This window comes from Oncorhynchus keta, chromosome 10 (assembly GCF_023373465.1).
Source record: "Oncorhynchus keta strain PuntledgeMale-10-30-2019 chromosome 10, Oket_V2, whole genome shotgun sequence".
Lineage (NCBI taxonomy): Eukaryota > Metazoa > Chordata > Actinopteri > Salmoniformes > Salmonidae > Oncorhynchus > Oncorhynchus keta.
The window spans coordinates 58,355,109-58,378,626 of NC_068430.1; the positions used below are offsets into that span (position 1 = coordinate 58,355,109).

Genomic DNA, 23,518 nt, shown 5'->3' on the forward strand with positions numbered 1-23,518 from the left:
ACAAGATACATTTTTTTTTTAAATAGGCAGGGTTTATAACTTTGTGGCTATTGAAGCTGGTGACAACCGGGTTTTTTTGCAGGAGTGTGAATGAATGAGAGTGGTGCTGAGGGGAGAGATTGTAGATAGCCTTATCAATGGTGGAGTAGCCTTAGCTGCGGAGGAAATGACATCCGCTGGGTCCTGCAGAGCACAGCACCTGGAGCTGATCAATAGTTAACTGATCAATAGTCACAGAAAACCATGGCCAGAAAGGACAGACAGGGGGACTGGAAGGGAAGGGAAGGGAGGGAACAGGGCAGCTGCCTGACACCCAAATAGCACCCTATTCTCTATACAGTATACTACTTTTGATCAGAGCCCTGTGGGCCCTGGTTAAAAGCAGTGCACTAAATAGGGAATAAGGGTGCCATTTTGGATGCACGATCTGTCTAGTGCCCTTTGAGAATGTAGCCTTTTAACGAGGAAGAGACCGTGCAGGCGTCATAGAAGATTTGGTTTATTCTATTTAGTGGTCGTTATTTTCAATCCATCTCAGCGCTTTAATGCATAACAGGTTGCGCAACCTGGAGAGCACCACTGTAATTGGTCCACTGTTCGGGAGACACGCCTCTCCGTGGAGCATAGTAGGCCTGTTAACAAACACTACGCCTACGTAACATGCAGTGAACAATGGAGATGAATGACAGTTTCCTGTTAAAATTGCTTCTATATTGGAAAATGTCATGTTTTTCATAGCGGTTCAAGTTTCTTGGCAAGGGGACACAAACGAGGACTTAAGGGCACGCGCCCGTACGCGCTCACTCCCTTTTGCGTCAGCTCGCGTCCTCCGTCTTTCCGCCAGTGCGCGTGCTCCGTGCAGGAAACAGAATTGTAGGTGATGATGGCGGAAGGGGAGCAGCGTTGAGTTTCCTCTGAGTTTTTTAATTCTAACTGTAGAACCCTCTACAACTTCGTTTCTCTCCTCCGAATCATCTTCTGAGACGATGGGGAACGAAGGCAGCATCGAGGGTGAGGGCCAGCCGGGGCAGCCCGGCTCCGCTGTTCCTTCCCCAGGGGCTCCGACTTCCATTTCAGCACCAGCAGGCTCTGGACAGCTCATCAAGCCCAGCAATGGTGCGCCAACGGGAGGGACGGGGGCCGGACCCGGCCCGGGGATTAACAGGTACTATCTGGGACAGTTCTCTGCAGAACCGTGACAATAAAACAACAGTGTTTCTGTTTCCAGGATATTTATTTATCGTGATGCATGTCATGTAGCGTAGCCTTTAGTGGACGATCAGCTATAGCCTATAGTGGCCGTTTGTCAGAGTGTGGAGAAAATAGGCTACAGCTGGTGTTTTTAATTATTTATTTACAATATCGTTGTCAACACATATTGTCCATATAGGCTAGGTTATTCCTAGTTTTGCAATGTAGCCATTTGTTGAATCGGTTACTTGTACAAATGTGATGCAACAGTCATGCATAAATGGCTAAAACATCACGTTAACGGGCGGGTGAGCTAAAGTAAGGCAGTCAGCTACTGTATAAGCGATAAAGAGAAGGTAGACATTTTAAATCGTGAATGGTCACAGCTCTATACTGTATAATTATAGCGTGCGTAAGCATATTGTAGCCACCAAATTGAACATTTTCATTGATGAAGATTCCACGCCCGCTCTTGCACGGTGTGCGTGAGATTGGGATATCAGATTGTAGCTATACTAGAGGGGCCATCTCTTTACGATGAAGCGAAACACCACGTTCATACTTGTTACATTCTCTTTTGGTGATCTCTAAAATGTAGCCCTTTTAGTAGATAAACGATTCCATTGCTTTTTACACTTTGATTCCACGATGGGCGTGACGTGTGCGGAAAAGCAGCTGCAGTGACTGTAGTGGTCTTTTCACGTGACGTAGATTCAGAGAAAGATCAACCGTTTTTTCTCGTCAATTGACCACAACACCTGCCAAAAAGCGGTCTAAAAGGCGACCGTTAGAGTCTTAGCAGAAAATACAATCATCACTTCTTCAATAGATAATATTCCAATAGAAAAAGAAAAAACGATAGATTAGTAACATACTGTACTTTAGAGACGGGGTGATGGGATGAAAGCATATTGAGTCAACGTGTTTCCATGTTTCCAACTCTTGAATCATTTGTATCGCCACACCTTTTAAATTGTCGGTTGCTGTTGGAGCACCATGACGTAAATAAAACATAAATATTTTCCCACGTATGAGACCGTAAAATGGACTGTGCAAAGTAAAGTTTGCATGCAACCTTCGTGATTAATGTTACACCAACGCCGAATCGAGTGAATCATATGCCTCACGTGAAGAAGAAAAGTCGCATTCCCTCCCCATATGGTCTTTTGTCAATTGTATCATGTAGCCCAGCCTACTGTGTGTTTACTATTAATATTCATTTGCTACTCATTATTCATTTGTAACACACACAAACACACTCACTCTCTCTCTCACACACACACACACACGGTCTTCAGCTGAGCATCCTGTGTGTGTAGATAACTGTCAGGCTGATGGTCTCTAACATCATTGTGACTGGATGACACAAGCTGAAGACCAGAATACCATCAGCAGATAGCGCTGCCTGTAGTATGTACAGTATATAGGCTTATTTTGCATGTATGTAAGCCTTGTCTGAGACAAAACGCACAGGGTAGTGAAGGCCACCCCCCCCCAACCCTCCAAAATAATATACGGTATATAGTGTGCATTCAGACCCCTTCACTTTTTCAACATTTTGTTACATTACAGCTTCATTCTAAAATGGATAAAAATAAATAAGCAATCCTCATCAATCTCCACCCAATGCCCCATAATGACAAAGTGAAAACATGATTGTTTTTTTGCTAAAAACAAATCTGATATCACAAAAAAACTGATATCACAAACTTAGCAATCGGGGGAAAAGGGCCTTGGTCAGTGAAGTGACAAAGAACCCGATGGTCACTCTGACAGAGCTCCAGAGTTCCTATGTGGAGATGGGAGGACCTTCCAGAAGGACAACCATCTCTGCAGCACTCCACCGATCAGGCCTTTATGGTGGAGTGGGCAGGCGGAAGCCACTCCTCAGTAAAAGGCACATGACTGCCCACTTTCTTTAGGTGCCACAAGGAACCTAAAGGACTCTGACCATGAGAAACAAGATTCTCTGGTCTGATGAAACCAAGATTGAACTCTTTGGCCTAAATGCCAAGTGTCAAGTCTGGAGTAAACCTGGAACCATACCTACGGCGAAGCATGGTGGTGGCGGCATCATGCTGTGGGGATGTTTTTCAGTGGCAGGGACTGTGAGACGAGTCAGGATCAAGGGAAAGATGAACAGAGCAAAGTGCAGAGAGATCTTTGGTGAAAATATGCTCCAGAGCACTCAGGACCTCAGACTGGGTTGAAGGTTCACCTTCCAACAGTACAATGACCCTAAGCACACAGCCAAGACAACGCAGGAGTGGCTTCGGGACAAGTCTCTGAATGTCCTTGAGTGGCCCAGCCAGAGTCCGGACTTGAACCCGATCGAAGATCTCCGTATACATTTGCAAAAATGTCTAAAAATCTGTTTTCACTTTTTCATTACGGGGTATTGTGTGTAGACTAATGAGGATTTTTTTTTGTTATTTTATATATTTTAGAATAAGGCTGTAACGTAACAAAATGTGGAAAAAGTCAAGGGGTCTGAATACTTTCCGAATGCACTGTATATACAGTACCAGTCAAAAGTTTGGACACACCTACTCATTGAAGTGTTTTTCTTTATTTGTACTATTTTCTACATTGTAGAATAATAGTGAAGACATCAAAACAATTAAATAATACATGGAATCATGTAGTAACTTAAAAAGTGTTATACAAATCCAAATGTATTTTTAGATTTTAGATTCTTCAAAGTAGCCACCCTTTGCCTTGATGACAGCTTTGCACTCGCTTGGCCTTCTCTCAACTATCTTCACCTGGAATGCTTTTCCAACCATTTTGAAGGAGTTCCCACATATGCTGAGCACCTGTTGGCTGCTTTTTCTTCACTCTGTGGTCCAACTCATCCCAAATCATCTCAATTGGGTTGAGGTCGGGTGATTGTGGAGGCCTGTTCATCTGATGCAGCACTCCATCCCTCTCCTTCTTTGTCAAATAGCCCTTACACAGCCTGGAGGTGTGTTGGGTCATTGTCCTGTTGAAAAACAAATGATAGTCCCACTAAGCGCACACCAGATTGGATGGAGTATCCCTACAGAATGCTGTGGTAGCCATGCTGGTTATGTGTGCCTTGAGTTCTAAATAAATCCCAGACAGTGTCATCAGCAAAGCACCCCCACACCATAACACCTCCTCCTCCATGCTTCACATGCAGAGATCATCTGTTCATCTAAGAAATGGAGGTTGGAACCAAAAATCGCACATTTGAAATTATTAGACCAAAGGACAGATTTCCACTGGTTTAATGTCCATTGCAAGTGTTTCTTGGCTCAAGCAAGTCTCTTCTTCTTATTGGCGTCCTTTAGTAGTGGTTTCTTTGCATCAGTTTGATCATGAAGGCCTAATTCACACAGTTTCTTCTGGATAGTTTATGTTGAGATGTATCTGTTACTTCAACTCTGTGAAGCATTTATTTGGGCTGCAATCTGAGGTACAGTCAACTCTAATGAACTTGTCCTCTGCAGCGGGGTAACTCTGGGTCTTTCTTTCCTGTGGCAGTCCTCATGAGAGCAAGTTTCATCATAACGCTTGATGTTTTTTGCGACTGCACTTGAAGAAAACACTTGGTCTTTTACCAAATAGGGCTATCTTCTGTATATCACCTCTACCTTGTCACAACACAACTGATTGGCTCAAACGCATTAAGAAGGAAATACATTCCACAAATTAACTTTTAACAAGGCATACCTGTTAATTGAAATGCATTCCAGGTGAATACCCCATGAAGCTGGTTGAGAGAATGCCAAGAGTGTGCAAAACTGTCATCAAGGCAAAGGGTGGTTACTTTGAAGAATCTCAAATATAAAATATATTTTGATTTGTTTAATACCTTTTTGGTTACTACATGATTCCATATGTGTTATTTCATAGTTGTTATGTCTTCACTATTATTCTACAATGTAGAAAAGATAAAAAAAAAAAAAAAAACCTTGAATGAGTAGGCATGTCCAAACTTTTGACTCGTACTGTGTATATATATATAGATGTGTGTGTGTGTGTGTGTGTGTGGACACCACTTCAAATGAGTGGATTCGGCTATTTCAGCCACACCCATTGCTGACAGGTTTATTAAATAGAGCACATTTCCACACGTTGGCAGTAGAATGGCCTTACTGAAGAGCTCAGTGACTTTCAATGTAGCACCATTGTAGGATGCCACCTTTCCAGTTCTTAAAATGGTTGTTATTTTGAAGTGGAAATTTCTAGGAGCAACAACGGCTCAGCAGCGAAGTGGTAGCCCACACAAGTTCACAGAACGGGACCACCGAGTGCTGAAGCGCGTAGCACGTAAAAATCATCTGTCCGTTGCAACACTCACTACCAAACTGCCTCTGGAAGCAACCTGTTCGTCGGAAGATTCATGAAATGGGTTTCAATGTCCGAGCATTGAAACCCACCTTTGGAATCTGGAGCAGTGGAAACGCGTTCTCTGGAGTGATGCTTCACTATCTGGCAGTCCGACGGACAAATCTGGGTTGGACAGATACCAGGAGAACGCTATCTGCCCCAATGCATAGTGCCAACTCTAAAGTTTGGTGGAGGAGGAATAATGGTTGGGGGTGTTTTTCATGGTTTGGGTTAGGCCCCTTAGTGCCAGTTAAGGGAAATCTTAACGCTACAGCATAAAATCACATTTTAGACGATTCTGTACTTCCAGCTTTGTGGAAGCAATTTGGGGAAGGCCCTTTCCTGTTTCAGCATGACAATGCCCACGTGCACGAACCGAGGTCCATACAGAAAGGGTTTGTACAGATCGGTGTGGAAGAACTTGACTGCCCTGCACAGAGCTCTGACCTCAACCCCATCAAACACCTTTGGGATGAATTAAAACACAGACTGTGAGCCAGGCCTAATCACCCAACATCAGTGCCCAACCTCACTAATGCTCTTGTAGCTGAATGGAAGCAAGTTCCCGCAGCAATTGTCCAACATCTAGTGGAAAGCCTTCCCAGAAGAGTGGAGGCTGTTATAGCAGCAACAGGGACCAACTCCCTATTAATGCCCATGATTTTGAAGTGAGATGTTTGGTGAGCAGGTGTCCACATACATTTAGTCGCAGTTGTGTGTAAATATATATAATTTATATATGTGATTTTGGGGAAAACAAGCAGCTAACTTTCTACAACTCTACACATTTTGCTATGTGGCAAAGACAAAAATGTGCTGTTGTATAGCTAACGCCATGCTATTCTACATGCTTTGCCATGAGGCTGAGCGAAAATCTTGCTGTTTGAAAGCTCATTTCCTGCATTTCTACACATATTGCCATGGGGCAGAGAGAAACATTTTCAGTTGTATAGCTAATCTCATGCTATTCTACACATTTTGAGATGAGGCTGAGAAAATTCTGATTTTTAAAGCAAATTTCCTGGTGTTCTACACATCTTGCCATGAGGCTACAAGAAATTCCCCTGTCATTTTTTTGTGTTTTTTTTTGCCATGGCTTACGACATCTGGGGGTGGGGGGGGGGACCTCCAGGGTATCCCCCCCCCAAAACAATCCTATGGGCCCCTTTCTTTCAGTGAAGTACACCCTCTGGATCACAGGAGGCTAGTCCAGGCGGTATGTCTGCCTATTTTTGCATGTGCAGTAGGTGAATTCGGTGAACGTCAATTCAGATTCCTCCTCGCATATCGGTGAATTTCTGTCTCTCTGGGTGGTGCCACATGTACATCACAAATCACAGAGCCTGTGACAACCACAGATGGGTTCGACGGTTGGTGCTGTTCGCTCTGCATTTTCCGTGGCTATGTTTTATGGTGATATCTCAGCCAATAGCCCATGGCAAATCAATCGGTGTGAGACTGCCACATATATGTGTGTAGCCGTCTCTCTGGAGAGGGAGAAAGGAGAGAGGTAGGGAGAGAGGGCGAGAGAAACCCATTACCATGTTTCATAAAAAAAAACAGTAGGTGGTTTTAAAGGCTCATTGCTATCTTCGTCTCACATTCCCGACAAACTGCCTAACAGAGGTGAGACCTAAATCCACGTCCCATACAGCCCCCTATTCCCTATATAGTGCACTACTTTTGACCAGGGCCCATAGAGAATAGAGGGAATAGGGTGCCATTTGGGATGCAAACTGTGTGTGTGTGTGTGTGTGTGGTGACTGAGCCACTGAACGTGATTGGCAATGTTTTCACACCTAGGTCTTCATCAGACGTGATGAGGGTGGAAAATGCCAATGAAGCACATGGGAACATAGATTGCACTATGCAGAGTGTATTTTTTAATTTAGCTGAACATCTGGTAATGTTAAGCAGTAGTAGAAATGGCCTAGAAAAAAACAGAGGTCTATGATGAACCCAAGCACTCCAAGCTGTAGCTGCCAGACAACCACATGTCTCTAGGCTTACTCAGATACCCCTCCACAAGGCCCATGGGAGTAGCTGTTGCTAATCAGCATTTGTATCCGTTGCATCCCAAATGGTGCCCTAATTCCCTATGTAGTGCACTACTTTTGACCAGGGTCCCACCGGGAATAGGGTTCCATTTGCTACTCATACGTTGCCTAATGGATCAGACACCCGGTCACGTGATTGTCCTTTCAATCATGGCTGCTTGGTTGGTTCGTCATTGATCCGCAGTATGCAATCAGACAGATTTGATGATGACCGTTGAGGATTATTTGCATCCCAAATGGTGCACTACTTTTGACCAGGGCCCATCTAATTATTCTGAGTTGTTTTGTGTTAAAGACCTGTGTCTGAAATGGCACCCTATTTCTACTATGGTGCACTGCACAGCTATGGACCCATGTCAAAAGCAGGCCACTATATAGAGTCTAGGGTCCCATTTCGGATTTCCACAGGAATATCCCTGCCATTTGTGCATCCACAGAGGGTCAAGGGTCAGCTTGGAATGTGCAGACAGGCACAGAATATGTCCCAAATGGCACCCTGTGCCCTATATAGTGCACTACTTTTGACCAGAGCCCTATTGTCCTTGGTCAAAAGTAGTGTACTAAATATGGAATAGGGTTACCGCGGACCCCATCATAGTCCTGTAGTCATTCTGCGATATTTTTCATTGCACTGCCACCTAGGTGATAGAAAAGCTCGGGGAAATGGCTCCCTCCCTGCAATCTTGGCCACATCGTTGCTTTGGATCAAGATCTATATTACTTGCAGATATTGACATGTTTTGGAATAATGGCATATTCAAAATATTATAATCAAATAATGGCATATTTTCACAATGGCTCCCAAACCCCAGACGTGGCCAAGACCAGGCGATTCATTCATCATGCTGCATCCCAAATGGCCCCCTATTCCCTATTCTTGTGCACTACTTTTGACCAGGGCCCAATGGCCCCCTATTCCCTATATAGTGGCACTACTTTTGACGAGAGCTCAATGGTCCCATAAAGGGAACAGGGGGCCATTTGTGATAAACACACAAGCTCTTCCCTACTGTGATTTATCCTTTGTGATGTTTCACCTTGTCTCTGAATGATCCATGGTGTTGTTCCCACAGTAAAAAGAGCATCAGTGGTTGACTTGATCAAGCTGATAGTGATGATAGGTGGTTGTTGTATCATAAATGCTTATGTATGTACTCCCAGTTTACTGCCATGGAATCTCACAAACATACAGTACACGGATATTTGGAACTGAGAGCCTTCACAATACTGAACATGTTGTGCACACATATTACGTTCACAGTACGTTCACATGGAGACCTTCACTCTTACGTTCCTACTTATCCCTCTTCCTCGTGCACACACACACACACCGCACACACATGCGCGCGCACGCACACGCACACATGCACGCACCCATACGCACGCACACACATGCACGCACACACACACACACACACACACACACACACACACACACACACACACACACACACACACACACACACAACATTTGAGTAGAATGTCATGCAGTGTCTGAGTGTCTTTGTTAAACAAATGCACACACACACACACACACACACACACACACACACACACACACACACACACACACACACACACACACACACACACACACACACACACACACACACACACACACACACACACACACACACACACACACACACACACACACACAGAGAGAGAGACAATCTAATTCTCACTCTCAGCTGGCTAGCCATTTCCCTTCCAGTAGAAGACAGAGGGGATGATGTAAATCTATGTACAAACTAAGAAACTCTCTGGGGTGTGAGATTTTCTCCAGACTATTACCTCTATCAGGAGAAAGATGGGAGGGAGTCAGAGAAACCCGGTCTGCTTCTCCAACAGCACACTATTCCCTATATAGTGCACTACTTTCAGGACCTATGAGTCAAAAGGAGTGCACTATAAAGGGGAATAGGGTTACATTTGAGAGACACCCCAGCACCATCTCCTGCTGCTGAAATATTGAGTTCCCTGCCACTGACCATGTTCATGAAGGAAATGGTAATTGCCTGTCCATTTATTTCAATATATATTGCGTATAGATTGTAATAATTCACTGCTAAAAGGTCCCACATGAAGCGCCATTAGTGAGCACAGCCCTGTGTTGGTTCTGAGGAGGTCAGCGTCGTCTGTCTCTTCACGGAGGAGCTCTGTGTGCTGAGTACAGCAGCTGTGGTTGTACCTTCGACAGTGTCTGAATATCTGTCCGTGCCAGGAATTGTGTCTTGGCCTAATTTTCCATGTGGCTCAGTTGGTAAAGCGTGGCGCCTGGATTGTGGGTTCGATTCCCGCCGGGGCCACCCATACAAAAAAACGTATGCACGCATGATTGTAAAGTGCTTTGAATAAAGGTTTCTGCTAAATGGCCTATATGATTCTAGTACTATCTGCATTGAAAATGTGCAGTGAGGGGAGAGGCCTCCGTACTGAGAGGATACACTGCATGCTGTGGATTCATTTGTAATGGCTGAGAACCTAGATATCTGTCTGTACTCAGAATGTTGTGTTCTATAGTAGCCTTCACTGAATGTAATTGCTGTACACACTGTACATCGGTAGGCCTACTGCAGATGCGTTGTTGAGCTGTGGAGGTAAGCAAACGCTGTTCACTTGCTCGTCTCTGACATTGGTATTTGGCACGGTGGTTCGGAGCCTAGCTCTCTCGCTCTAACCGCACACCAACAAAAGGCTCTGCTTCCTACTCACTTCCACTGGCACCAGACTCAGAGCGACGCTTATCGGAGAGGAGAGTTGCACCAGGCGTTTATGCTATTCACTCTGGGATAAAGCAAACCACCTGCCTTTCCTCTTATTGCTTAATAACAACAGATGCAAAATCCCAAGGTGCTTTGCTTTCAACAGAGTGCTGTCCACTGGTGGATGAGCGTATGGATGAGCATAGAGCGCTGCTATCCCACTCGTGGCTTCCTGCCGTTTGGTTTTAATGCCTGGTGTGTGTGTGTGTGTGTGTCTGTGTGTGTGTGTGCGTTTGGGATTGTTTGTCTATCGCCTGAGGTTTGGGCTTTGTTTGTTTAACGCCTGACGCTTGGGCTTTGTCAGGACCACAGGGGATTCCACTCTACAAGCCTTCATTAGCAGAAACGATAGGTTTTGAACCCAAATAAAAAAACATTTTAGTTGCCACCAAACATATATTTTTTAATAGTACTTCATTTGACCCCTTTCCAAACTAGTTGCAGTTGTTAGTAATAAAAGTTGTGAACAATGGAATGGAGAAATGCAATCGTTTTCCGCGAGTTGAACGGTGATCGCTGATGGCCAGTATTACTACCATTATGGGCACTTTGCCCCATGTAGAACAACAGGCGTGGCGCTCTTCTAATAAGACATTATGCATCTCGTAGGTGTATATTTGATGTAACCCGGGAGCCGAGCTCAGCTCCTTTTCATTCGGCTCATTATTACGGATCCTATTGGCACACCGCCAGGAAGACTTTTGTCGAGGAGACTTCTTGTCAAGCCTTTTCTAGTGCTAGTGTTTCTGTGAGCAGGTCTTAGGTGAACAGAACGGTTCCTAGAGAGAGAGAGAGAGAGTGAGAGCGGAACAACGGGTGAGTTGAGCGCTGCTTCACAACATGCTGCTCTGCTCCACTCTGCTCAGCCCGTCTTCAGTGACTCACTGTCACAAACAGTTCTATTTTCATTCTCCTCTTCTCTCATTTCCATCTCCTTCTCCCGCCCTTGGAAGTGGTGTGCTGCCGAACAGAGTCTTTCTTGACTGCTGAAGGAGGCTCCTGGACTTTGAAGAAGACGTGCGCATCGAAACAAAGGCCTGCGTATCGTGGCTTGTTCTCACAGGGAAGCAGAAAGCTAGGACTTCTGTTTGAATTGCTGTAGCCACTCCGTGGGCGGGTGTCTGCGGGGCAGAGAGTGGGCAGATTGGGGAAGAGAAAAAGAGACAAGAGGGGAAGTTGTTAGTGCTGCTAACGTCTGATTTAAACCACCTTCTCCTCACGTCTTTTCTTCTTAACGGCGTTAAGTCCACAGAGACAGGTCACCGGAAAGGCATTTTCCATACCCAAGACTCAATCTTATCTAAACCTCTCATAGGCTGCAGACACCAGCACATTTATTCCATATAGACTCAACACAAACCACTACTTGAATTACATGTATGCATGCTTGGTTCAGTACTCAGCGGACCCGCGGGGTTGGCGAGGTGTGTGTGTGTGTGTGATGGAGAGGGCGAGTGTTTTGTCCAGTTGCCTACTTCTTCCTTCCATCTCCAGAGCTACTATGCTGTAGGGGAAACTGAGGTTGTGCCTCAAATGGCACCCTATTCCCTATTTAGTGCACTATTTATGACCTGGGCTCTGGTCAAAAGTAGTGCACTATATAGGGAATAGGGTGCCATGTGAGACTCAGCCTGTCTTTTCCACTGCCAGGGGGTCAGAAGGCTGAAAACTGTGGGCGAGGAAGAGGAAGCAGTGAAGCAGAAAGGGAAAAAAAACATTCACCGCTCTTTGAAGGAGCCAAACGCTTTTCTCCTCTTATCTCACCAGGAGAAAACAGACCATTTCTCCAGCTCACACAGTCTTTCATTTTTCGTGCCCATATTGGTATTGGCCAAAGCAAATTGGCAACTTGCAAACCCTTTCATTCAGGATTCATGACCAAATAAATGGATATGTTTAAATGTTGTTACTTGTGATATTCAAAATCATTGCTCGCTGTTTAACACTTTAAGAGGTTTCAGTTCAATTTTTGACCCCCAAAAGGCCTGTTTTTCTGAGGTGTAACCTAACATCCTCTAACGAGAGTCTAACGTGTGTCTGTCCTCCACAGCATCTCTGGAAAACTCCCCCAGACAGACCCTGGGTCCGGGCCCAAGGCGGGGGTCCAGACTGGGCCTGGGACGGGGGACCGCCTGGCCTCCCAGAGGGAGCAGCAGGGTCAGAGCCACGTCGCCCGCAAGAACCTCCAGGTGGACGTGGGTAGTAGCAGGACAGGACGGTCCCCATCGGTGTCCCCCGCCGTCACCCCCACCTCACCCTACTCCGTGCCCCAGATCGCCCCCATGCCCAGCAGCAAGCTGTGCCCCGTCTGTAAGACGGCCGACCTGACGGGCACCACGGAGGACAACCAGCCAAACTGCAGCACCTGCACCCAGTGCCGATCCACGGTGTGCAACCAGTGTGGCTTCAACCCCAACCCACACCTCACCGAGGTAGTACCTGCTTCTGATCGGCCTTGTGGAACTGTTAGGGGGGGAATATATATATATATATATTTTGAAAGTTATAGACCTGTTTAACAATTATACAAGATATTGTTTGTGTATCATCATGTTGGTCCGTGGTCTGGTTTATAGAATGTGGTCCGGTTTAGAGAATGTGGTCCGGTTTAGAGAATGTGGTCCTGTTTAGAGAATGTGTTCCGGTTTAGAGAATGTGGTCCGGTTTAGAGAATGTGGTCCGGTTTAGAGAATGTGGTCCTGTTTAGAGAATTCTGGTTTAGAGAATGTGGTCCTGTTTAGAGAATGTGGTCCTGTTTAGAGAATGTGGTCCAGTTTATAGAATGTGGTCCGGTTTAGAGAATGTGGTCCGGTTTAGAGAATGTGGTCCGGTTTAGAGAATGTGGTCCGGTTTAGAGAATGTGGTCCGGTTTAGAGAATGTGGTCCGGTTTATAGAATGTGGTCCTGTTTAGAGAATGTGGTCCAGTTTATAGAATGTGGTCCAGTTTATAGAATGTGGTCCTGTTTAGAGAATGTGGTCCAGTTTAGAGAATGTGGTCCTGTTTAGAGAATGTGGTCCAGTTTATAGAATGTGGTCCAGTTTATAGAATGTGGTCCTGTTTAGAGAATGTGGTCCGGTTTAGAGAATGTGGTCCAGTTTATAGAATGTGGTCCAGTTTATAGAATGTGGTCCAGTTTAGAGAATGTGGTCCGGTTTAGAGAATGTGGTCCAGTTTAGAGAATGTGGTCCAGTTTATAGAATGTGGTCCAGTTTATAGAATGTGGTCCTGTTTAGAGAATGTGGTCCAGTTTAGAGAATGTGGTCCAGTTTAGAGAATGTGGTCCTGTTTAGAGAATGTGGTCCAGTTTATAGAATGTGGTCCAGTTTATAGAATGTGGTCCTGTTTAGAGAATGTGGTCCGGTTTAGAGAATGTGGTCCGGTTTAGAGAATGTGGTCCGGTTTATAGAATGTGGTCCGGTTTAGAGAATGTGGTCCGGTTTATAGAATGTGGTCCGGTTTATAGAATGTGGTCCGGTTTATAGAATGTGGTCCAGTTTATAGAATGTGGTCCTGTTTAGAGAATGTGGTCCGGTTTATAGAATGTGGTCCAGTTTATAGAATGTGGTCCGGTTTAGAGAATGTGGTCCGGTTTAGAGAATGTGGTCCGGTTTATAGAATGTGGTCCGGTTTATAGAATGTGGTCCGGTTTATAGAATGTGGTCGTGTTTAGAGAATGTGGTCCAGTTTATAGAATGTGGTCCGGTTTATAGAATGTGGTCCGGTTTAGAGAATGTGGTGTTTAGAGAATGTGGTCCGGTTTATAGAATGTGGTCCTGTTTAGAGAATGTGGTCCGGTTTATAGAATGTGGTCCGGTTTATAGAATGTGGTCCTGTTTAGAGAATGTGGTCCGGTTTATAGAATGTGGTCCTGTTTAGAGAATGTGGTCCGGTTTATAGAATGTGGTCCGGTTTATAGAATGTGGTCCTGTTTAGAGAATGTGGTCCGGTTTATAGAATGTGGTCCGGTTTATAGAATGTGGTCCAGTTTAGAGAATGTGGTCCTGTTTAGCGAATGTGGTCCTGTTTAGAGAATGTGGTCCGGTTTAGAAAATGTGGTCTGGTTTAGAGAATGTGGTCCGGTTTATAGAATGTGGTCCGGTTTATAGAATGTGGTCCGGTTTATAGAATGTGGTCCAGTTTAGAGAATGTGGTCCTGTTTAGCGAATGTGGTCCTGTTTAGAGAATGTGGTCCGGTTTAGTTTTATAGAATGTGGTCCGGTTTAGAAGAATGTGGTCGGTTTATAGAATGTGGGTTTATAGAATGTGGTCCTGTTTAGAGAATGTGGTCCGGTTTAGAAAATGTGGTCTGGTTTAGAGAATGTGGTCCGGTTTAGAGAATGTGGTCCTAACTAGTGCACTACTTTTGACTAGAGCCCTATGGGCAATTCAGTGAGTCAGTGTTCCAGAGAGAAGATAATGCAGGTGGGGTGATGGTGATGAATCCTCCAGTGGCGAGGACCAAGGCCTGTTGGCCAGGTAAGGTCCAAGGTAAATAACCCACAGTAAGGTAATTAATCCTGGGACTGAGACTGGCCATCCACTGGGCTCTGACCCAGGACCAGCTCCAACCACACTACTCACTAGCCCTCTGGAGATGCAGCAATATGTCTGTGACTGAATGAGAGAGAGAGAGAGAGAGAGAGAGAGAGAGAGAGAGAGAGAGAGAGAGAGAGAGAGAGAGAGAGAGAGAGAGAGAGAGAGAGAGAGAGAGAGAGAGAGAGAGAGAGAGAGAGAGGGAGAGAGGGAGAGAGGGAGAGAGGGAGAGAGGGAGAGAGAGAGAGAGAGAGAGAGAGAGAGAGAGAGAGAGAGAGAGAGAGAGAGAGAGAGAGAGAGAGAACTGTACTGTATATGAGATGAACATATATTGGAGTGAGTGTGTGCAGATAAGAGTGGACAAGAGATAGAGATGAGATGCCCCAGGCTTGAAATGGGAAAGATAGGAGAGAATGGGAGGATACATGAGGAGGGGAGGAGAGAATAAGACAGAGGAGAGAATGGGAGGAGAGGAGTAGAGATGGGGTTCAGAGAGGGGAAGAAAGAGTGAAATCGAACAGAATTAGATGGGGAGAGAGAGAGAGAGAGAGAGAGAGAGAGAGAGAGAGAGAGAGCGAGCAATAGATAAAGACAGAGGATGAGAGAGAGAGCGGGATGAGAGAGAGAGAGAGAGAGAGAGAGAGAGAGAGAGAGAGAGAGAGAGAGAGAGCGAGCAATAGATAAAGACAGAGGATGAGAGAGAAAGAGAGAGAGAGAGCAATAGATAAAGACAGAGGATGAGAGAGAGAGAGAGAGAGAGAGAGAGAGAGAGAGAGAGAGAGAGAGAGAGAGAGAGAGAGAGAGAGACAGAGAGAGAGAGAGAGAGAGAGAGAGAGAGAGAGAGAGAGAGAGAGAGAGAGAGAGAGAGAGAGAGAAGAGAGAGAGAGAGAGAGAGAGAGAGAGAGAGAGAGATAGAAAGGGTAGAGAGAGAGAAATAGATAGACAGAGAGGGTAAGAGAGAGAGAGAGAAATAGATAGACAGAGAGGGCAAGAGAGAGAGAAATAGATAGACAGAGAGGGTAAGAGAGAGAGCGAGCGAGAGCGAAATAGATAAAGACACAGAGGGTAAGAGAGACAGAGAAACTGAGGGAGCAGTGTGTCTGTGGGTGTTGGTATTTTTTCAGCTGAGCCCTGGGTGAGCTTGTCACAGGCTGTCAGGGAGACAGAGAGAGAGAGAGGGGCAGAGTGTTCCACTTGATCTAGCCCGTGAGAAAGCACAGGACCATGAGATTTAACCTCGAACCCAGTTACCGTGGACTGAGTTGGTCTGCGTGGCTCCCTGCCTACTGCACAGCACAGATCTACTTACGGTGCAATGACATTACATTGTCTGTATCGCTCTATATTGAGGTTGATGGGGAGGAAGAGGAGGAGGAAGAATAGGAGGGCTCTGGTCAAAAGTAGTGCACTACATAAGGAATGGGGTGCCATTAGGGACACTGTCCTAGTGTTCAGCACACAGCAGCCCTGACCTCCCCTCACAGTTGATTTATGATAGGCCAATGTGCCATCCTCATCCTGGTGGAATAGAACTCATTGGACGATTCCCAAGTGGCACCCGATTCCCTATATATTTTGGTTAAAAGTAGTGCACAGGGCCTCCCGGGTGGCGCAGTGGTTCAGGGTGCTGTACTGCAGCGCCAGCTGTGCCACCAGAGACTCTGGGTTCGCACCCAGGCTCTGCCGTAACCGTCCGCGACCGCGAGGTCCGTGGGGCGACGCACAATTGGCCTAGCATTGTCCGGGTTAGGGAGGGTTTGGCCAGTAGGGAAATCCTTGTCTCATCGCACACCAGCGACTGCTGTGGCGGGCCGGGTGCAGTGCGCACTAACCAAGGTTGCCAGGTGCACGGTGTTTCCTCCGACACATTGGTGTGGCTGACTTCAGGGTTGGATGGCGCTGTGTTCAGAAGCAGTGCGGCTTGGTTGGGTTGTGTATCGGAGGACGCATGACTTTCAACCTTCGTCTCTCCCGAGCCCGTACGGGAGTTGTAGCGACGAGACAAGATAGTAGCTACTAACAATTGGATACCATGAAATTGGGGGGAAAAAAGGGGGAAAAAAAAAAAAAAAAAAAAAAGACAGAAAAAGGTTGTGCACTAAATAGGCTGCCATTTGTGAGGCTGAAGACGAGGCCGCATAAAAACAACGTCATGGCAACCATGTCATTTAGAGTGGCATTAACAGGGTCTAACATATGGCCGTGATATGCCATCAACCAATTGCAGGATTGTCAATCATGCTCATCTCGTCATCTGAAAAGGGAAGATGGATGTTGTGTGCGCGCGCACGCATGTGCATATAAATTGGGGTCCGAAATGATTGACACCTTTGATAAAGATGAGCAAAAATGACTTTCAAAAATAAGTCATTCAAATACTATACTGTATGCTCAAAAATATCTCTATTTTCATGTCATGCAACAAACTCCTAGAGTTTGCTTAACATCATTGGCAGTTGGATTGGAACCGGTGTTTTGGTCAGATGACCTGAAAATAGAGCTCTGTGGCCTCGCACACCAGTGGTGGGTTTGTCATCGAAATGAGAACGCATGAGCCCGAAAATAACCCCATACCTACTGTAAAATATGGTGGCAGATTGTTGATGATATGGGGCAATTTTGCCTCCACTGATCCTGGGTGCCCTTGTTGAGGTCAACGGCATCATGAACTTTATCCAGTACCAGGACAAACTTTGTGGATCTTCCAGGAAGACAATAACCCCAATTACACATCAACATCCACAAAGAAATGGTTATATTTGCCACAAGATCTGCATTTTGCAACGGCCATCTCAGTCTCTGAACCTGAAACCCATTGAAAGCCTGTGGCTTGAATTGAACAATCTTAAGAGCTGCCATTTTATTGTGAGGAACGGCAGTTTCATCAGCCGTTTTTTCCTGTGTTGTCTTTTAGTTGTGTGAATGATCCTCACTAATGGTTTACCTCGACGGATGTTTACATACTTGCAGACGTTCTCCAACTCATAACACATTTTTTGAAAAAGGCCCAGTGCTGTTATCCTCGCAAGGTGAGATATCGAAAGGCATTGAAAACACTAATTAATATCAAATAATATTGACCCGTATCTTTTTTAGGAAAGAAATATTACTTGTTAAACAAAAATCTCTTTCTCTGAGCTGTTTTTGAGCATACAATATAGCGTCGTATTTGAATGATTTATTTTTATACGGTATTCTTTGCTCATCTCTATCAAGGGTGTCAATTTGGGCTCCCGAGCGGCCCAGAGGTCAAATGCACCCTGGTTCGAATCCAGGCTGTATCACATCCGGCCGTGATTGGGAGTCCCATAGGGTGGCGGACAATTGTCCCAGCGTCGCCGGGGTAGGCCCGTCATTGTAAATAAGAATTTGCTCTTAACTGACTTGCCTAGTTAAATATAGGTTACATTTATAGGTTACATTTTAAGCAGCACAAGATATTCCGGACCCCATTTCATATTTGTACGTATGTGTGGTGTATGCATGCGTGTATTTGTTGGGACGCGTGTGTACCAGTGTGTGTATGTGTGTTTCAGGCGTATGCGTTGCATTAGATAGAACAAGAGCTGCTATGACAGAGATAAGACTGCATCAGACTACACTGAATTCTTTGTTTTAAGTGACGAAAAACATGCTGGTCTTATGCGGGGTGGTCAGGTGTCCCAATAACAACATCCTCCGCTGTCTACAGGCTGATCATTTCATCAGGGAGAGGAGAGGAGAGGAGAGGAGAGGAGAGGAGAGGAGAGGAGAGGAGAGGAGAGGAGAGGGATCCCAATTTTGAAGACCTGTATCGCATGCTATCTTTGCCATGGCATCAATAACCATTGGTTTGGGGATATTAAAGCCATTTCAATTGAACTGAATTGAAGAGTGGAAGATAATAGCCTGGAGAGAAAAAGAAGAAGAAAAGCAGCAAAGAAAGCGGGAGAGAGCAGATAGAAAGGCGGAAATGAAATTAGAGCATAAGGCGATAAAAATCAGACGTGGTTAAACCATAATGTGAAGCCATGAAGGATCGTCTGATTTCAGAGAATTCGCACGAGGAGCGAACATGATGGAATCAAGATTTAATTACAAAGTCATTCATGATTTAGTCAAACAATGAAAACCAACTGGAGAGCGAGCTTGTCGGCTTTTGGCTGAAAGATTAGTTGGAAAAACTGCCTGGTCTGAAAACAGGGCTAGCTGCAGCACAGAGAATAGGGCTTGCATCCTAAATGGTACTCTATGTCCTTCATAGTGCACTACATTTGACCAGGGTCCATATGGGAATAGGTTGCCATTTTGGACACACCCTAAACCCTCCTATCCCGAGGCTCAGGGATTTCTGCTACTATCTCTCCATGAAACCCACATGTCCTAATTCCATTAAACACTAACTGTATTAAACACCATACTTATACGTTATAATAACTCATTATCGTGTGTATCCACATGTTTAGTTGCATCTTGGAATTTGACAGTAAATACAAGATATCAAGACGTTCATACTGTAGGGCATGTGTATCTAATATGCAATGAAAATATATATTTTAATCAAACCTATCAACTAGGGTAGCAAAATATTTCTAAAAATGTCATTTATTTTCTCCAGAAATCACAGTTGGAAGATTATCAGAAATTTTTATTTTTTTTACCTTTATTTTACTAGGCAAGTCAGTTAAGAACAAATTCTTATTTTCAATGACAGCCTAGGAACAGTGGGTTAACTTAGGAACAGTGAGTTAACTGCCTGTTCAGGGGCAGAACGACAGATTTGTACCTTGTCAGCTCAGGGATTCGAACTTGCAACCTTTCGGTTACTAGTCCAACGCTCTAACCACTAGGCTACCCTGCCGCCCCGAATCAGGAGGGAATAAGCAGGAAATGTGGAATCTTCTAACCAGAATTTCTGGAAAACTTCTGGCAAGTTACCGGTTGCAACCCTATTACCAATAATTAGCCACAGCAGAGTCTAGAGTTGAGGTGTTGTGAGGTAGTGTGCTCCTGGCCTAAACTGGTCAAGAAGAATGTCAGCTAAAAATGTACAGAAATCTCTGGAACATCTCTGTTGACGAGTCTACAATATGTAAAACACTAAACAAGAATGGTGTTCATGGGAGGACACCACAGAAGTAGCCACTGCTGTTAAAAAAACAACAACATTGCTGCACGTCTGTAATTCGCAAAAGAGCACCAGAATGTTCCACAGCGCTACTGGCAAAACATTCTGTGGACAGATGAAACTACAGTTGAGTTGTTTGGAAGGAACAGACAACACTATGTGTGGAGAAAAAAAGGCACAGCACACCAACATCAAAACCTCAACCCAACTGTAAAGTATGGTGGAGGGAGCATCATGATTTGGGGCTGCTTTGCTGCCTCAGGGCCTGGACAGCTTGCTATCATCGACAGATTTCCCGAGTTTATCAAGACATTTTGCAGGAGAATGTAAGGCTATCTGTCCGCCAATTGAAGCTCAACCGGACATCACCCAGAAGTTGGGTGATCCAACAGGACAATGACCCAAAACACAGAAGTAATTCAACAACAGAATGGCTTCAACAGAAGGAAATACACCTTCTGGAGTGGCCCAGTCAGAGTCCTGACTTCAACCCGAATGAGGTGCTGTTGCATGACCTCAAGAGAGCAGTTCACACCAGACATCCCAAGAATATTGCTGAACTGAAACATTTTTGTAAAGAGGAATGGTCCAAAATTCCTACTGACCATTATGCAGGTGCATTATGCAGAAAACATTTGGTTGAAGTTATTGCTGCCAAAGGAGGGTCAAACAGTCATTAAATCCAAGGGTTCACATACTTTCCCCACCCTGCACTGTGAATGTTTACATGGTGTGTTCAATAAAGACACAATTGTTTGTGTGTTATTAGTTTAAGCAGACAGTGTTTGTCTTTCGTTAGGAATTAGATGAAGATCAGTTAAAGTGTTATGACCAATTTATGCATAAATCTGAGTATTTCCAAAAGGTTCACATACCTTTTCTTGCCACTGTATATAAGCACCACTTTTGACCAGAGCCCTATGGCTGTCATGTGGAACAGACGATTTCTTCTGTCTTTCCAGTCATTGTAGATAGGATCCTGGCCTTTCAACGGGGGCTGAAGTGAAGTGTATTGTACAGGAGGCTGGGGGTTGAGTTAGTTAGGCAAATACTGTAGCAGGGGCCTGTGGGTTGAGTTAGATAGGCAAATACTGTAGCAGGAGGCTGTGGGTTGAGTTAGTTAGGCAAATACTGTAGCAGGAGGCTGTGGGTTGAGTTAGTTAGGCAAATACTGTAGCAGGAGGCTGTGGGTTGAGTTAGTTAGGCAAATACTGTAGCAGGAGGCTGTGGGTTGAGTTAGTTAGGCAAATACTGTAGCAGGGGCCTGTGGGTTGAGGTAGATAGGCAAATACTGTAGCAGGAACCTGTGGGTTGAGTTAGTTAGGCAAATACTGTAGCAGGAGGCTGTGGGTTGAGTTAGTTAGGCAAATACTGTAGCAGGAGCCTGTGGGTTGAGTTAGATAGGCAAATACTGTAGCAGGAGGCTGCGGGTTGAGTTAGATAGGCAAATACTGTAGCAGGAGCCTGTGGGTTGAGTTAGTTTGTTAAATACTGTAGCAGGAGCCTGTGGGTTGAGACAGTTCCTTATATACTGTAGAAGGAGCCTATGGGTTGAGTTAATTCGTTAAATACTGTAGCAGTGACAGATAAAACAAGGGTTTATAACAGGCTGCCAGCCACAGGACAGAATGACAGCTGCCGCCTAGGGTAGGGGGCTGTTCTGTGTGTGTGCATGTGTGGGTGTGTGTGTTCACGTGTACTTGGATGCATGCATACGTGTGTGTGTGTGCGTGCGTGTGTGTGTTTTTGTTTTTAAATGCATGTCACCTCTGCAGAATGTTCTATAATTAACCTTGATAGCTAGAGAGTTACAAACTGTACCTCACTAGACCACAGCGTTCTAAGAATCTCCCTGACTGTTTCCCAAATAGTACCCTATTGCCCATATAGTGCACTTCTTTTGACTAGGGCCCAGACACACTTAGGACAAACGGTGCTATTAATAATCTAGTGGGGTCTATCGGCTGTCCCCATAAGAGAACCCTTTGAAGAACCCTTTTTGGTTCCGGATAGATCCCTTTTTGGGTTCCATGTAGAGCACTTTCCACAGAGGGTTCTACATTGAACCCAAAAGTGTTCTACCTGGAACCAAAAAGGGGTTCTACCTGGATCCAAAAAAGGTTATCCTAATGGGGACAGCCGAAGAATCTTTTTGGAAACCTTTTTTCTAAGAGTGTAATGGTGGCATATTGGCAGTTGTTAGGAGATATGGTGCTATTTAAGACACACCTCAGACTTCACATTCCAACCACACATTTGACAAAATATTGCATACTTTACCTGAATAGAACATTCCATGTCTTCCCTTGAGCTGGCAGAACTGCATCATTTGGGCAGACGTTCCATACCTCACTTCAGTAGAATGTGCCCATTCCTCACCAAGGCTGAAGGCTCCGTTTTATTTAGAGAGCAGAGAGCTTCACTCTTCAACGTCAACAGAGTGCTTCTCTGCCTCGAAGTCAAACCTCATTACTCATTGCCCAATATTCTGTGTAACACATGGTTTCTCGAAGAATGAAAAAAAGGGTTTGCCCTCTTTCGGGGGCCGCCTGCGTTACACCTAGCTCTGTAGAACGGACTTTACTGTAACTTAGGGCGTTATTAACTATCTTATAAACCGATCCGCAACATCTCACGGAGCGGAGGTTGCGAAACACGGGTGTCGTACACGGAGCAGCAGAATCAATGGAGGCTGTTGAGGGGAGTAGAGCTCGTAATAATGGCTGGAATGGAGCGCTATCAAACACATGGAAACCATACCGTTCTATCCGTTCCAACTCATTACTATGCGCCCGTCCTCCGGTTTCGAAGTGCCACCAGCCACCATTGAGAAGCAGACTACTCTGTGAGTTTTTTTTTCTCCATCTGATGCCAGTCCTGTGGGATCCCTAGTGGGGCCCCTGCTGGGCCTGTAACGTCCTGTCATTGCCTGGTGTACAACATCGAGATGCGGCTTTCACAGCACGGACAGGTTTTCCACTAATCACCTTCCAGATACCCATCATCGTTTTCCTTCCAGCCGCCGAAGGTTTCTGCTTCAGAACTCGAATGCCAGCCTAGCAACATTTAGTAACGAGGGAAGCGCCTTTTGGAGAAAGTGTGTGCGCCCGTTTGTGTTTTCCATCATTTGTGTGTGTGTACGCTACAAAGGCACAGAGAGGCCTTTTGATGTCTCCTGGCCCAGTTTTGTGCTAGTTGATAAACCACTGCATTTCGAATTCCTCCTTTCTCCCCAGACTGCAGTGTTCAGCAGCACCATGTAGCCTAGCCCGCTGCAGCTTGTTGGTACTGCAGAAGGTTGTTCTGCAGGGCATGGGTTCTCCGTCTGTCTACCGCTGTGTCTGGGTCCGTCTCTGTCCGATCCACCGTTCTTCACAGTACCACTGTGTCTGCTTGCGGCCCAAATGGAAACCTATTCCCTATGCAGTGCACTACCTTTGACCAGAGCCCCCTACGCCTGTCTCTGTCTGTTTCGCCTGTCTCGGGTCTGCTACGCCATTTCTCACA

At 45.3% G+C, this 23,518-nt stretch overlaps 1 protein-coding gene across 2 annotated transcripts in view; it reads left to right on the forward strand.

Annotated features, from left to right (window-relative positions):
• Nucleotides 1–800: 800 nt before the first annotated feature.
• The window catches only part of LOC118389055 (protein bassoon-like), a 125,191-nt gene continuing 102,473 nt past the window's right edge, over nucleotides 801–23,518 (forward strand). For both annotated transcript variants that reach the window (XM_052527358.1, XM_052527359.1), the window contains exons 1-2: nucleotides 801–1,165; nucleotides 12,420–12,801. In XM_052527358.1, the coding sequence (XP_052383318.1) occupies nucleotides 987–1,165; nucleotides 12,420–12,801 (561 nt within the window). In that variant the 5' untranslated portion in view covers nucleotides 801–986. The remainder of the gene's footprint in view (nucleotides 1,166–12,419; nucleotides 12,802–23,518) is intronic.